Source organism: Peromyscus maniculatus, chromosome 20 (assembly GCF_049852395.1).
Source record: "Peromyscus maniculatus bairdii isolate BWxNUB_F1_BW_parent chromosome 20, HU_Pman_BW_mat_3.1, whole genome shotgun sequence".
NCBI classification, from domain to species: domain Eukaryota; kingdom Metazoa; phylum Chordata; class Mammalia; order Rodentia; family Cricetidae; genus Peromyscus; species Peromyscus maniculatus.
In genome coordinates, this window is record NC_134871.1 from 35,469,197 (window position 1) to 35,486,327 (window position 17,131).

A 17,131-nucleotide genomic window follows, 5' to 3' on the forward strand; every position below is an offset into this window, starting at 1 on the left:
TCTTGTTTCTATGAAAGATTTATAAGACAGACATATTGTTTATTTGTTACAGATTCTGCAGCCTTTGTTTCATTTGCATCTTAATTTTAAAGCTCATCTATTTTTGACATATTTTCAGTCTAGAATATATCCATTTAAAAAATTAAGCTATTTTGGCATATGCTAAGTATAAAGAATAGTTAATAACAGGAAGTATATGGGTTTGAAGGACACTATAAAATATTAGGGCAATTTTATGTATTTAATCAATTATCAGTGAGCTCTTGAAAACATCAGTGTAATGATATTGTTAAAAATGAGCTATTCTTATCATCCCTGTGTTGGAGCCACAGGAGGAGACTAGGTAACCAGCTAGGAAGCCATAGAAAAAGGTACAGGTAGCTGTGACTTCTAAACTAGGTGCAGAAGTGGAAAGTATATCAACAAAGGCGTTGCTGAGGTAGAGGCACACACCCATCCAACAAATACCTCAGTGCCTACTGTGTCTTGTTCCAGTTACTTGGGACTTATCAGTGAGCAAAAGAATAATTTCTGCCTTCCTCTGAGCTTATATTCCTCTGGTGAAGGGGGGCTAATGATAACCAATAAGCACACTAGGGAAGTTATTTCTTATGTTGAGTGATAAGCGATTTTTAGCAATATAAAGTAGAAGAGAGTGAGGGTGGCCAAAGGTTTAAGTGAGGAGTAAGATAGTTGGCCATGTTCTAGGCAGAGGGAACACACAGGAGAGGCTTCTAACTGGAATAGCAGGCCACTGATATGGCTGCAGTGAGACACACAGGTGAAGATTGAAGGTAGGCAGATGAAGGTAAAGACAGATGTGACCCATGAATTTACTTAACAGAACAAAGTTGATGTGGGAGGTGTATAAGTTTATGCAGTCTTAGCAACTGCTGTTTTTTAGGAAGAGGAGGAAAAATTAACTTCCTTATTTTTTTAATTTGCATGACTTCTCTTGCTGCCAGTTTAAACTTATCTTTAAATGGACAGTGAGTACTCAGAAACATGAATTACTGGGTCATTTTACCTTATTAATCTTTATACTCTTTTATTTTTTTTAAAAACAGGAGTGTGTTGCTGCTGCTCTGCTCTGCGTCCTCGCTACAAACGCCTGGTGGACAACATATTCCCTGAAGATCCAAAAGTAATTTGATCTACATCTACTGATCCTTCTCTTTGCTGACCCATTCTGCCCCCCTGCTGACCTCCTTAAGGTTTCCCTCATTTCATTTCTTTTTTCACCACATCTCATCACGTGAAACTACTGTACTTTTCTTTTAATTTTCACATGACCCTTGCTTGCTTCCCTTTTTCAGATGTTAGGTACAAATCTGAAGTGATAGATGTATGGTGTCCTTTTTCATTTAGATAGTTTAGTCAAACGTTTGGGATTGTGTGCCATATACTGTGTACTCAGGATGCAACTGTAAACGGAGAATAGTTTCTGCATTCAAGAAGCATGTAGATAGAATACCAGCAATTTTAATACACTGGGGGAAGTGTGATAAGGAAATGAAATGTGGGATGCTGCTTGAATAGATCAGAATAATAGCCAGTTGGGATTAGGAGAAGAAAGACAATGGGAATAAAATCTAACCTAGATCCAAAGAGCAAATAGGAATAGGTTTTTATTTTTCTTTTAAAAGAGAATTGGGATATTGAGAGACTATTGTAGAGAGAAGCTGTTGGCCTTTTTCTTAAGTCGTGTCTAGCCAGGTGTATTGGCTATCTTTATGTCACTTTGATGCAAGCCAGAATCATCTGAAAAGAGGGGACCACAATTAAGAAAATGCCCCCACCAGATTGGCTAGGCAAGCCTATGGAACATTTTCTGGATTGATGATTGATGTGGGAGGCCCAGCTCACTGTTGGCATTGCTACCAGTAGGCTGGTGGTCCTGGATGGCATAAGAAAACACCCTGAGCAAGCCATGAGGAGCAAACCAGTATATGCAGTACTTCTTCATGGCCTCTCTATCAGTCCTGCCTCTAGGATCCTGCTCTGAGTTCCTGCCCCGACTTCCCAGAATTCTTGACTACAAGCAAGAAAATGAATAAACCCTTTCCTCCCTAAGTTGTTTTTGGTCATAGCATTTTATCACAAAAATAGAAGCCCTAAGACATATGGTGGTATGTGATTATATACTCACAGTATTTGTGAGGCTAAGGCAGGAGGAATGTGAGTTTGGGGCCAGCCTAGGCTACATAATGAAACCCTGCCTCAGAAAGCCAAAATAACTCCCCCAACTTGCATCTTTTTATTTAATAAATCAATTGAAATATACAGGAGAGGCTGGCTGCTTTTAGGGAGCCTGGGTTTGCTGGACAATACTTAGCTTTTCTAAGGTTCCTTAGGTTTCTGATAAATGGACATAAAATGTTTTGCAAATTGATTTCCAGGAAGTTGTTTAATTTTCTGCAACCAACTGTCTTTTGGTTATGTTAACATTAATTTAAGGATGATATGTCCTACTTTTGATTAAAACCTATTTAAGTGGTCATCTGCATATTGGAAGTTATCCATAAATACTATTGGCTGTCAGTTATAATTTGTGGAATATAAAAAAACCTGGATCATATGTGATATATAAAAAACCTGTAAGATATGATATTTGCTTTTAAGTAGTTTGATTGACTCACATCAAGCATATTAAATATTAAGTCATGATATATAAATTAGTAAATAAAGTACAGATGTTAATAGTTTTGCCTCTAATGCAAGAAAGTATCACGGTGTGTGGCATTCTCTGGGAAGCATTCTGAGAGGATGTAAGTTCTGCTAAACATTGAAGAATGCCCACATCTAGAGGAATGGAGATTAGTGTCTTTCTTGCAAGTAAGAAGAAAGAGAACAATGCATGGAAATTTAGATGTGTTCAAGTAAAAACAAATTGATCAACTATCCAAATGAAAATTCTTATTGCCTAGCTATAGAGTATAGTGGATAGTTAAATTGTTGGCCACAAATAGACTGATTATTCAGATTATTGTATTCGCAACAAGTATGGGATACATAGGTAGAGGGCAGAGTATGGAGAAATGTGAAGATGAACCAAGGTGTCTAAATCACTGTCTATAACTTGTATTAAGTGCTGAGTTTTGAACACTTGTAATGGGGCTGACAGCGGGTAAAGTGAGGAATGCTTACAAAAAGAATTTTTTGTTTCCATGAACCTTACATGCATGTGGTAAACACAACTCATTTGTCATATTTGTTATTTTATTGAACACAAGCATCTTGTAATGCATTCAGAATGATTCAGACAATAGGTGCTCAGATGCAGAAGTATATGTGCCCCAGTCCCTGCCTTTAAAGAGTTGGAGACAAATAAATGATTTCCTATAATTACTATGTGTCATTTCATGGACGCAATTTGTAGGACCTGTCTCAGTTTTCATGAGCTTTCACTGAGCAAATGCGGTCCTTTGCCGAGTATGGCTTCTATGGTGTTCTGTCATAGTGCCTGGTATGTAGTTGTCACTCAGTATTTGTTTAATGAATGAGATGACTGTATGCCAAAGTATAACAGCATAGATAAGCACCATGAGCTAAAAGATGTTCCTCACAATAGAAACATCCCAACCCATCTCTGGAGAGCTTGTGGAGGGTACCTTGGAGAAGGCATGTGAAGGGTGTTTAGAGGAAGCTGAGAGCTAGAGGAAAGTACCTCTACTACTAGACGATAGATAAGCTGAGTAAAAGAAGTCATGCACAGCAGAATTGCAGTCTGACTGCAGAATAACAGGTTTTAGCAAAATAGAAAAGGTACAAAATATGTTTGTGTAGCTTCACTGAAGAGACAGCCAGAGGCTGTCAGGTGGGCAGATAAAGATGAGAACACAGACTTACAAACTTATTTATTGTAGATTCATCATCCAAATATCTTCCCATCTCCCTTCTCACCCCATCCAATAGACATAAGCATAGTTACTTAGACTATACCTAACCAAGAAATTAAGGGTGATTGTTGACTCACTTGTGTTAAGATAAGAAGAAGGACCATTGAGCTGCGGTATGGTGGTGCCCACCTTTAATCCCAGTATTTGAAGACAGAGGCAGGCAGATCTCAGTGAGTTCAAGGCCAGCCTGATCTAGATGGTGGGTAACAGGACACCCAGGGCTATATAGAGAGACCCTGTCTCAAAAAACAAACAAACAAACAAACAAAACAACAACAACAAAAAACTGAAAAGAGTCACTGGCATCATCTTTAGAAGATGGAAAAGATACACATAGCCCACATGATAAGCCCACATTAGGGATGTGTTGTCATACTAATTAAACACAGTTCTGAATATGTTTTAATTGATTAATTACAACAGATTTTTATGATACCAGGAAATTCTGAATAATTAAAAGCTCTATGTCGGGGTTGGGATTTACCTTCTTGGTTGACCTCTTACTAGGCCTCTTACTTTGGGTTCAGCCCTAAGCCCTGGAGCTGGGGAGAAAGCTATATGTATGTTCACTGTTGTAGACAGAAAAAAGTACCAACTATGCATAACATTCAAAACATTTAAACTGAAGCAAATTTTGTTGGAAAATGTTTTAGTAAAACATACTTCATAGTCTACATACTGCTAGCTACTTCTCTACAAATGAAAGTTCTAGAGACAGGTTTTTGTTCGTGAAGGTCCTTTAAGTGCTTTGCCTTAGTGGGATAATTCTTCAGCTTTTAAAATGTCTTCAGTATGTAGAATTTTTAATATTAGCACAAAAGAGTTTATTCCTAAAAGTTTCAGCATAAATGTGGATTAATTTGCAGTCTTGAAAGATGAGATGTAAATCAGGCATCATTTTGAATGAATAAATAAATTAGAAAATGATTGTGTATTTGTTATTATTTTCAGGATGGCCTTGTTAAAGCTGATATGGAGAAACTGACATTTTATGCAGTGTCTGCACCAGAGAAGCTCGATCGAATAGGTGCCTATCTGGCAGAAAGGCTGAGCAGGGATGTTGTCAGACATCGTTCTGGGTAAAAACACTAAGTACTGCTAATAATCACTTATCTTTGGAGGATTATTTCTAAGCGAAGTTGTCTTGTAAATTTTTGTGCCAGATAGTCAGGCAAAAACAATATACAGAGGATAAAACTTTAATATGCAAAGAAAAGTATGAGACCCCTATAGTTGCTGCAGCTTATTTTTTCTGTGGCTCAGGTTTTATGTGGGAATTTGTGTTATGAACCATTGCCTCCAGCTTTAGCGTCAATTACTTTCCTTCACTTCTAATGGAAAATAGTTTTAAAAGTGTGATACTGTGTTTAAAAAGCTGTGTTAAATTGAAAACAAACAAGATTCTGTTTCCAGGTGGGTTTGACATTGCTTCAGTCTTTCACTGAAGTCTTTCAGATCTTGGAGTCCAGAAGGTGTAAGCATCCTGATTTGGAACTGTCCCATTTGCACCAGAGTCTGTTGATAAAGAAATCCCATCTTGACTCTTCTCTATGTGAAAAGTTACAGCTTTGCAGTTTGCATTGAAAATACTTTCTATTGTGACATTTTATCACCCTAGTTTCTTAGTACTTGCTTCTCCAAGCGACACATTGGCTTGTGTCTCTGCTTTGTCACCTCTTAGGACATGTCAGTGGTTTTGCACAGGAAGTTTGATAATAAAAGTTAGCTAAAATGGAATCTAAATTTTATATAAAATCTTTTAAAGCTGTTGATTGATAAAGTGAATTTTGTTGAGCTATTCCCTTATTGCTCTGTAGTTGAGTTGCTGGCATGATTTTATCTATGAATATAATTTATAAATATTTTACTTACAAATATAAGTAAATTATATTGGAGACAGATGAATTATTATAGTAACTGTTTAGAACATGTACAAATAAATATGGTTAAAATCATGGAAAGTGTTCATGGTGTTCAAGGCAGATTACACAAAGACAATGTCACAATAGCTCTGAGGTTTCCAGGAGGAAATGAGTAGTGCAGTCTAGATTTGGTGCACTTTGTCTTGAGGATGTATACATCTAAACCTAGCTTTTGCTTAGTTTACTTTGACTTTCTATGTTCTGTGCATTTAAGTAGGCCTAATTGTTCTGGTGAAAATTACTTAGAAAAATTCAGAAGAATTAAGAACGCTGGCAATGCTTTGACTTTGTATATCCTTTAATTTAGGTATGTTCTAATTGCTATGGAGGCGTTGGACCAGCTTCTTATGGCCTGCCATTCTCAAAGCATCAAGCCATTTGTAGAAAGCTTCCTTCATATGGTAGCAAAGCTTCTGGAATCAGGGGAACCAAAGCTTCAAGTTCTTGGAACAAATTCTGTAAGCAAAGCTATTATTTTCTTACTAAGTTTAATTAGTGTATGTAGAATGATTCTGACAGAAGGCAATTTCCCATTCAGGGCATTTGGAAAACCGGTACAGAAGACAGTGATTAACACAATATCTCTGGTGTTTTTTGTTGGTCTTTACAGAATCTGTGATATTAACCTATCATCGTGAAAAACCTGCCTCTAAATGAGTCTATTCCTGTCCGTTTTAATTTTCTCTGACTTGCCCATTACAGTGCTAACTTTGTATACTACTGTTTTACATTACTGCTTTTCCAAAAGCTGGAGCTTTATTGAGCTATATCTAATTTATCATTAACAGTTATGTAGTATCATATGACTCAACAATTTCACTGTTTAACATATATCACCAAAGTGGAAATCCTATGTCTATGCATAGACTTTTAAACCATTGTTCATAATAGCCAAAAAAGTGGAAAAGTTCTAATATCCATGGTTAGATGAATAGATAAATTAGAATGTAGTATGGTGTTTCATTGTATTTTTTTTTTCCTTAAAGCTTCTTGGTATTATAGGCTTTCTGCATGTCTCTGGATAAATGTCTATCCAAATCCTTATTTTTAAAATTAGATTGTCTTTTTAAAGTCGACTATTTTTGATACAAGTTCTTCATCAGATATGCTACTTGCAGTGGTTTTTTTTTTTTTCTTCTTTTCCTAGTTCTGCAGTTTGTTTTGTACTTTACTTATGGTTTGCTTTGAGTCACTAAAGTTTTTAATTTTGATGAAGTCTGGTTCTTTTTTTTTTTTTTTTTTTATGTACTTTTAGTTCCTTTATAAGAAACCATTGCCTAATCCATGGTCAAGGATTTACCCTTAAGATTTCTTCTAAGAAATCAGTTCTGTTATCTACTTTGAATTATTTTACATATGCTTGCATATGAGTTAAGGGTTCAAATAATATATATGCATATATTCATTCAGATATCCCACTATTATTTGTTGAATATACTATGTTTCTCCCTAGTACTTGGTTATGAAACCAACATTTATGTTTCCCTCCTTAGCCCACTTCTGAATTGTTTCTTCTCACTACATTCATTTCCTTCTGTCCTGAACATAGCTTTTAAATAAAAGATGGAAAATAGCATGCTGTAGTCTTTCATTTTTGCTTTCCTTTATATTTTCAGTTTTTGGGGAAGCTTTAAGTTATTCAGCCTAGGTGAATATTTTGTATTCCCACCCATAGTTTACTGAAAACTACCAGAATCACATGATTTTTTTGTTGTTTAGACATTGTCTTAATTACTGTTCTATTGATGTGAAGAGACACCATCACTAAGGCAACTTACAGAAGAAAGCATTTAATTGGGGGCTTTCTTACAGTTTTAGAGAGTTAGCCCATGATGATCATCCGAAAGGCATGACCATGGAGCAGTAGCTGAGACCTTTATATCCTTATATCCTAATCCAAAGGCAGCAGGCAAAGAGTGAGAGAGACTGACCTGGCCTGGGCTTTTGAAACCTTAAAACCCATCCCAAGTTACACACTTCCTCCAACAAGGCCATACCTCCAACAAAAATCACACTATCTAATCTTTCCCAAATAGTTCTTCTAACCAGGGATTAAGCATTCAGACATACAAATCTATGTGTACCATTCTCATTCAAACCACCACAGGCGTATTTTCAGATACAAGAAAAGTTAATAATGTAGTTTGTGACTCCCACTGTGGATCTGAGTCCAGTTGGCCTGGTGTGTATTGCATGTGCACTTCTAGTCGTGTAGTTTAGGAAACAGCTAACCTTTGTCTCACTTTCACATCTATGACATGAAAACAGTTCCAATCTGATAGGTCTTTGTGTGTATGAAGCATAGCATTGCAAAAGCTAGAATATGTAATAGTATAATTCATTCAAAAACCCTTTCATGATTTTGTCCTTTTATCTGAGGGATAAATAGTAGATATTTCCAAATGCAGGTTATGTAATGGGCTTAGTTTCAGGCATGATAGTTCCTAGAGGTTTCTCCTATTTCCTTTAGAATTAGATGAGAAAGTTTAGTGGAAATTGCTTAATAGCTGGGCGGAAGGGAATAGTGTGCATTCCCAGGAGTTTCTTTACTTGTAGCCAGCAATGCCATTAGTATTACTTTAATGAGTCATTTGGGCAAAAGACAAAACCCCTCATAACCCACCTTTAGTGAATATATTATTAAGTCAAACCCTGAAAGTCTAATTTTAATTTTGGGTATCATCAAGTATGATGGATGATGATTTATTATGTTCAATATTTATTCATGGTATTTATATATTTTATTCTAATTTGTGATATTTACCTCTTTAAGCTGATGATCTATTATGACAATAATAGACAAAATTTACTTAGGTTCTCCTTTGTGTCAGGAATTGTGCTAGGAAAAAAGAAGACATGAGGATGGGAGTGGGTGTAGGGAATAGGAATGGATCTGGGAGGAGTGAATATGATTAAAATATATCTAATTCATATAAAATTCCCAGAGAATAAAATATGTTAAACACTTTAAATTTAAAAAATAAATTGTATCAAGAACTTCTTACTCTTACTCCTTTTTTGTTGCAAATAGCTTAAAAATAAGTATAGATATTTCATTATACTCATATGTACATTGATTCAAAAATGTTTAAAATATTCATAAAGTAATTACAGCTAGATAGCCTTCTATCTGTAGATAATGCTATCAGAATTGCTCCAAACCCACAACTTTTTGAGCTCTGTGACAGAATTTTCAGATTAAGGATGCTCCATGGCCAAGTTGAACAAATATCCCATGCATTCATTCCAATTATTCCGAGTTCTGGAACACTTCAAGTTTCAAAGCTGAATAAGTAATAATCAGGCCTGGGGAGATGGGCTAGTGGTTGAGAGCACATACTGCCCAAATATGAAGACTGAAGTTCAAATTCCCAGAGCCCACATAACAGACCTGGTATGGTCTCATGTGTGTGTAGCTAATCCAGCACTATAGTATAGGGCTATAACAGGAGACTTCCCCTGTGGCTTGCTGGCTGCCAGCCTTGCTCCAGATTCAGTGAAATATCCTGCCTGAAGAGAATAAAGCAGAGAGTGATAGAGCGCCACACAGATACCTTCCTCTGGCCTCCATGCACACACGAGTGCATTTACATACACTCACATTACACAAACACAGAAAAAATAAGACATAGCTTGTGGAGATGGCTCACAGGTTAAGAGCACCGACTGCTCTTCCAGAGGTCCTGAGTTCAATTCCCAGCAACCACATGGTGGCTCACAACCATCTGTAATGAGATCTGGCGCCCTCTTCTGTATACATAATAAATAAATAAATCTTTTAAAAAAAAATATTAGTTTGAGCCGGGCGGTGGTGGCGCACGCCTTTAATCCCAGCACTCGGGAGGCAGAGCCAGGCGGATCTCCGTGAGTTCGAGGCCAGCCTGGGCTACCAAGTGAGCTCCAGGAAAGGCGCAAAGCTACGCAGAGAAACCCTGTCTCGAAAAACCAAAAAAAAAAAAAAAAAAAAAATATTAGTACATAATACTTACAAATGCCAACACTGAAACTTTGGTTCAAGTTTATTTTATTTTTTTAGAGAAACAATATGGTGTGTACTAAGCTCTTTAAATATATTACATAATTTAGTTGAAATTTGGAACTAATATTACTGTTTTATGTATGAGGAATCCCAGTTAAATAACTTATCAGTAGACAAAAAGAATGCTGTACCTGTATGGGGATTCATTTCCAGCTCTTGTTCCAGAGCTTGTGTTTATATAGCTTGTGCTTATAAACTTATAGCAAGTACCCCATCAGTTTTTGTGTACCACGATTCAGGGAAAATTTGATCACTTTTTTTTTTCTTAGCTGACCCTTGCCACTATTTAAAGTCTCATCCCTAATCTTAATTTTCTTTAAATATTGAAGGATATCCAGAGGGAACAGTCAGTGAAGTTAGTCATTGCAATGAAGCATTGGCCCTCAATGAGAGGCACACCTCCTCCCTGTCTGTCCTCCCACGTTTGGCAAACGTTTGAAGTCATTTTGGTTTGTTGTACAGTGGAGACAGAAGTGTAGGTGTAGTCTAGGAGATGGGAAAACTGCTCAACATCCTGCAATCCCTGGAGAAGGTCTTGCAGCAAAAGCTTTATCCACCCCCCAGTTTTAACAGTGTTTAGAATGAGAAACTTGACATCTAAAGGACTGCATGCTACCCTTCATTATGCTTTCTGAAACACATCTATTTCTTATTTTAAATTTTATTTTTTTCATTTAATTTTTGTATTACTGTATGGTGTATGCATGTGTGGAGGCATATGAATGTGTCTATGAGTTTCCACACCCGTGCATATATATGCGTGTGAGGACAGAGCTAGACCTAAGTGTCTCTTTCTTTTGTTTTCCACCTCATTTTAGAAGTTAGCACAAGAGAACTTCTGGTTTGCAGAATTAGAATGTATTTTAACAGGGAAGGCTTCTCTGGGCGGACCTCACATTTTATATTCAGCTCTTTATACTCAAGGTCAAAAGGAGCTGCCTGCTATAAACAGTTACTTAGATTATCCTTGTATATGTAACTTTCAGTAAATGACAAAAGAATGAAAGTTTATCTTCTGAAACTTCTCCCTTACATTTAAGGAAGGTCTGAGTGTCCATTTTTGTTTTGTTTCTAACTCTCTTTTTCTATTTTAAAGGTGACAAGTTTATTATAGCAAATTTGAAAAATGCAAAAAAAAAAAAAGTGTAAAAATAAATTTGCCAGGAAATCAACCAGGTTATAGGGCTTTATTTATTTAGAAGGTTGTATTATCAGTTTCCTAAAAGTCAATTATTACAAAATTCCTCTGTACATACGTAGTATGTGGTGTTCCATGTATTTCATTTGCTTATTTGGATGTTGCTTGTTAGGTGTAATAGCTAAGGAGGGTAAATGTGTTTACTCACTTTTCAAAGGTGACGTATATTGTGTGTATTGTGATTTTGTTTTTTAGTTTGTCAAATTTGCAAATATTGAAGAAGATACACCATCCTATCATAGACGTTATGACTTCTTTGTATCTCGATTCAGTGCCATGTGTCATTCCTGCCATAGTGATCCAGAAATACGAACTGAGTATGTACTGTTTTATTTCGTGACTTATCTTAAGAAATTTGTAGTAGAATTGATTGGATATCGTGCTTCTGTACTAGATAATAATTATCAAAGGGCATGAGAGATGCTCATGAAACAGTTTTCCATTGTTAAAACAGAGCATTCAGCTGAAGTTACAAGAGGAGAGTGGTTGAAATTCAGAATCCTTACTTTTGCCCAGAATGTCCCACCATTCTTCCTGTCTCAGTTTCTGTCATTCTGTCATTTTCTCCTACTTTAGCTCAGTTACATGGGTCTCTTTGCTTTCTCTTGAACACTCTAGTTATTCTACTCTTAAGGGCATTTGAAAAAATAGGTTCTCAGTCTAGGGCAATTCCCAGGGACTTCAGACTCAGTATATTCAGGTTTTCCCTCACTTTACTCAAGGATCTCCCATCCTACCTCCTAGTTATTCCTTTTCTCTGCATTTTCATTCTGATTTTTTTTTTTTCCTTTTTTTCTGGGCCTCTATGTAGTCCTAGCCATTCTGGAACTTGCTATGTAGACCAGACTGGCCACAAACTCAGAGATCACTATCTCTGCTTCCTGAGTGCTGGGATTAAAGGTTTACACCACCACACCTATTCTTTTCTTCTTCTTCTTCTTCTTCTTCTTCTTCTTCTTCTTCTTCTTCTTCTTCTTCTTCTTCTTCTTCTTCTTCTTCTTTTCTTCTTCTTCTTCTTCTTCTTTTCTTCTTCTTCTTCTTCTTCTTCTTCTTCTTCTTCTTCTTCTTCTTCTTCTTCTTCTTCTTCTTCTTCTTCTTCTTCTTCTTCTTCTTCCTTTATTCTTACTAGAGAGCAATGCAGGAGGGCAAGGGCTTTGTCCTAGGACTGCTGTAATACTGAGCACTTTGACTAGTGTCCTGTTCATAGTGGGCCCTCAATATGGACTTGTACTTTTTGGATGAGTATTACTGAATCTTTGTCACTCTGAAGTTCTCTAGACAGCTGAGCTGCACACTTTAAAACATTTTTTTTTTATAGTTTCAACTAGTAAAAATCAGGACTGTGATCTGAAATAATTTATAGGTCATTTTTATATAGAAACAAAAGGATTTTAGTTGAAAGTTAAAGTCAAAATGATGTCGATAAATGATAGTAATTTGAACATTACTGGTAGCCTAATTCAGAGTTATTGTGGGAAGTTGGTAATGGGGAGTCAATATATTTTCTTTGAAGCAGGCAGTGTACAGAACTGTAAGCAGGAGTTTGCAGACCCCCAGCTGGGGTACACGGTGAAAGCAAGTGTGGGAGTTATCTGTCCTTGAAAAAGGGAGGCTGAGGAGAGACTTAATAGTTGTGTTTTCAGATGGGATTTGCCTAACTCTGTAATTCTTCCTCAGTATAATCCCAGGCATTTGGAGTCTGATCGTTTATCACAATGTGATGCCTTAGAAGGATAGTGTACTTGCCATATACCTTCCTGGCCATCTCATCACAACTAAAATTTTATTACCCAAGTGTGGTGATATATTGTGTATCTTAATAAACTTACCTAAGGATCAGAGGACAAAGCCAGCCACTATAGTAAACATAGAGGTCAGGCAGTGGTAGCACACACTTTTAATCCTGTCACTTGGGAGGCAGAGATCCGTCTGGATCCTTGTGAGTTCAAGGTCACACTAGGCTACATGAGAGAAACAGAGCCGGGCAGTGGAGACACAAGCCTTTAATCCCAGGAAATAATGTGGCAGGACACAGAAAGTAATGTAAGGCTTGAGGAAACAGTAACACTTTCTTTAGTAACTCTTTAGACTGAAAATTTTGTAGGGGTAAGAACTGTGGCTAGCTTGCTCTACTTCTCTGATCTTTCAGCTTTCACCCCAATATCGGCGGGCTCTGGGTCTTTTATTATAAGATCTTTTAAGATTCATGTTACACCCAAGGGACATTAAATGAGTGATTTTGAGTGTTCTTAATGATATATAAGAAAATATGTTTGAGAAATTCAAAGATGAGATTACCTTACTTTTAGGTATTTATTGCCCCCTAGTGGAAAACCTTTGTTTTTTGGTCATACCTTTAAATTTTCTATTTTTAATATCGATTTTAAAAATATGTACATAAAATGCTATTAAATTAATTTAAACATTTTGCATATGTTACTGTATTTACATAATTTCCTCCCCCCTCCTCCCTCTAACTTTTCCTGTCCTCCCTCAAATTCATTCTCTCTCTCTCTCTCTCTCTCTCTCTCTCTCTCTCTCTCTCTCTCTCTCTCTTTTGTTTTTTGAGACAGGTTTCTCTGTGTATAGCCTGTCCTGGAATTTGCACTGTAGACCAGGCTGACCTCTAACTCACAGAGATCCTCCTGCCTCTGCCTCCTGAGTGCTGGGATTAAAGGCGTGTACCACCACTGCCCAGCAAGGCCTCTTGTTCTTTAATTATGATTGTTTTATATTTGTGTGTGTGTAAATGTATAAATATAACCTGCTGAGTCCATTTAATGTTGCTCATGTGTATATTTTTAGGGCTGACTAATTAGGAGACTCATTTTCCCCTTTCAGCCTTTTTTAATTGACTGTGGCTCTTTGTCTAAGGGTGGGGACCTGTGCAATTTCCCTCATTCACACCGACATATTAACTGGTGCTGTCATTGCTCAGGTCTTCTTTAGGCAGCCATATTGTGATTTCACAGGTACAGCTTTCCTGTGTATATAGAAGACACAGTCTAGTAGCAGGCATTCTAGCCTGGTCCTCTTTCCATCTTTGTACCCCCTCTTCTGTGATGTTCCTTAAGCCTTAGGTGTTAAGGTTATGTTGTAGATGTACAGAAAAAAATTTAAATGCAAATGAAAGTGTTTGTAATACTTTTTCTTACTTCTGGATCTTTCGTGTGAGTGTGTGTGTGTGTGTGTGTGTGTGTGTGTTTGTAGTGTCTAAAGTTGCTAATTGCCAACTTTTCATTTGAATCACTGTGAAATAAATGAGTAAATTAACATACTTGAGAGTAAAAGTTGTACTTTTTCTCTATTGTTACGTGAATAAATGTCTATTTCGTTTTGTTTGGGTTATTTACATTTCTTTTCAGGTTCCCTCATAGATTCTTATTTTTTATCCCTTTACATTTTAGTAAAACCCATCCATACAAAACTTTCAGACTTTGGCAGTAGGAGATGAGTCTAGGAACTATTATTTTCTCCCCCTCCCTACACACCCAACTTTAATTTCTTTCTCAAAAAACAAAAAATGAATACAACAACAAAACCCCCTAAAGCCAAGAAAACAAAATAAAACAACACCAAAAAAAAAAAAAAACCCACCAAACTATAACCAAATCTAAACACACACAAAGAAACTGTGGAGTCTATATTTTGGTCAACTACTCCAGGCTCCGGGGCATGAGGACTGTCCTGGAGAGATTTATATATTCAGTGTCACTCTATTGGAGAAAAGTGATTTTCCCTCTGCATGCAGGTATTAGTGACAGCTGAGTTGTTAACCTTTACTCTAGTGGCTAGGTTTTCATCCATTCATCCATTTATTCATTTTTTTTAAATAGAACAAAATAAGATATAAAGTAAACCAAAAACTATCATATCAAAGTTGGACAAGATAAACCAACAGAAGGAAAAGAGCCCAAGAGAAGGCACAAGAATCAGAGACCCTACTTATTCACACACTTAGGAATCCCATAAAAATTCTAAACTGGAAGTTACAGTATATAGGAATAGGACCTGGTATAGACCTGTGCAGGCTGCGCCCCCCCCCCCCCCCCCTTCATGATTCAATCTAAGTTCATGTGAGCTTTTGTTCAGTTGATGTAGAGGGACTTGTTGTCTTGGTTTCCTCCATCCCCTCTGGCTCTTAAGCTCTTTCTACCTTTTCTGAGGTTCTCTGATGATAGCTGAACTAGGCACTAATATATGAGTGTAGCAGAGTATCACTAGAAGTCATTTTATCCCTGTATTTTTGTGTTCTCTCTCTCTCTCTCTCTCTCTCTCTCTCTCTCTCTCTCTCTCTCTCTCTCTCTCTCTCTCTCATCAGTATTATTTGGTTTTATTCTAAATGCCTAAACTGTCTAGTCTCAGGTTCTAGAGGACAAGCAGTGTTGGGTATGGGTTTCATCTTATGGAGTAAGCCTTAAGTCAAATGAGTTATTGGTTGGCTACTCCCACAAGCTTTGTGCCACCATTGCCCTACCATATCTTGCAAGTAGTACATCATTGTACATAAAGGGGTGGTGGCTGTATTAAGCCTTTGTTGAAGTATTTCTTTACAGAAATGGTTGCTACTTGTAAGTTTATATATCATAATCTAATAACAGTTTCTCCACAACTTTCAGCTATAATGGACATCCTCATCATCATTATAGTGACTGACATATAAACAGCTTATACTTGGTTGTTTACTGTGAGGCATTTCTTGTTCAGACATGTTATGAATTATCATTTAACTGTTTGTTTACAGCACTCTTAAACTTACATGATATAACTGTTCAGATTTACTTATGGGGAAAGTAAATTGTTTTGGGGACCAAGACTAGAATGTACTACTAAGGACAGAAATTAGATCTGGATTAAATGCTAGCCGTGTAGCTGAAGTGGCTTTTGGTGGTCACCAGCATGCACCCTATGTCCTACAACAGAGTCACTGCCATCTGCTGTTCCACTTAGGCTACTGTCCTTAGGCAACAACCTTGTGCTTGTCTTCTTCACCCAGGGAATAGCATCAGGAATGTATAGCAAACACCATTCGTAATGGTGTTTGCCTTCTTGTGATGTCATAGTTAGGGTTTGTATTTCTACAATGAAACACCATAACCAAAAGGTGAGTTGGGGAGGAAAGAGTTTATTCAGCTTACACTTCAGCATTGCTGTTCATCACCAGAGGAAGTCAGGACAGAAACTCAAGCAGGGCAGGCACCTGGAGGCAGGAGCTGATGCAGAGGCCATGGAGTTGTGCTGCTTATTGGCTTGCTTCACATGGTTTGCTCAGCCTGCTTTCTTATAGAACCCAGGACTGCCAGCCTAGGGATGGCACCACCCACAATGGGCTGGGCTTTCCCACATTGGTCACTAATTAAGAAAATGCCTTGCAGCTGGATCTTATGGAAGCATTTTCTCAATTGAGGCTCGCTCTTCTCTGATGAGTCTAGCTTGTGTCAAGTTGACATAAAACCAACCAGTAAATGTGATCAGTATTTTATAAGGAAGCCTGTATAGACAGAGCTTTGAAATAGGCAGAATTTGTCTTTAAGTCTTTTATTTACTTCACTTCCTGTTCAGTGTCTTATTATTGTCACTCTCAGTGTCTCTATAGATTTGTGTCCCATGGGTTTGTAAAGTATTGTTACTCCCTTCTCATCATGTTCCAGTCTTTAAACATATTTATTCTTTCTGGGAGACAGTGTTAGGTGATCTGAACAAAACTGCATGTGGTGATCATTTCAGGTAGTAAAAAGAAAGGGGACAATTGAGAGGAGGACAAAGGGGGTCATTTGAGCACAAGAAATACCTTGTAAGAGAAATGGGCAAACTCTGCTTGAGATTTTGTGTCCTTCTGCGGTCTATACAAATCTAGTCACTTCTCTTTCTTGAACCTACAGTTTTCTTTTTCCCAAGCAGAGTGAAGAAGACCATGAGGGAATTGGGGCTTATGAATTGTAATTGGAGCTTAGGGCAACACTGATAAATTACAGATCCTATATACATGTCTGTAGACACAACTTTTAAATGAAGAAGCTTCCCTTTCTGAGAGGTGAGGGGTTCTCGGGGAACAGTGGGCAGAGTATGCAGA

General features: G+C 37.2%; 1 protein-coding gene across 6 annotated transcripts in view; it reads left to right on the top strand.

Annotated features, from left to right (window-relative positions):
- The window catches only part of Efr3a (EFR3 homolog A), a 92,901-nt gene that overhangs the window by 34,678 nt on the left and 41,092 nt on the right, over positions 1–17,131 (top strand). For 4 of the 6 annotated variants that reach the window (XM_006980307.4, XM_076555981.1, XM_042265357.2 and 1 more), the window contains 4 exons: positions 1,068–1,144; positions 4,851–4,978; positions 6,129–6,279; positions 11,254–11,375. In XM_006980307.4, coding sequence (XP_006980369.1) covers positions 1,068–1,144; positions 4,851–4,978; positions 6,129–6,279; positions 11,254–11,375 — 478 coding nt within the window. Of the gene's footprint in view, positions 1–1,067; positions 1,215–4,850; positions 4,979–6,128; positions 6,280–11,253; positions 11,376–17,131 lie in introns of all 6 variants that reach the window. The other 2 variants (XM_006980308.4, XM_076555982.1) reach the window with 1 other exon arrangement.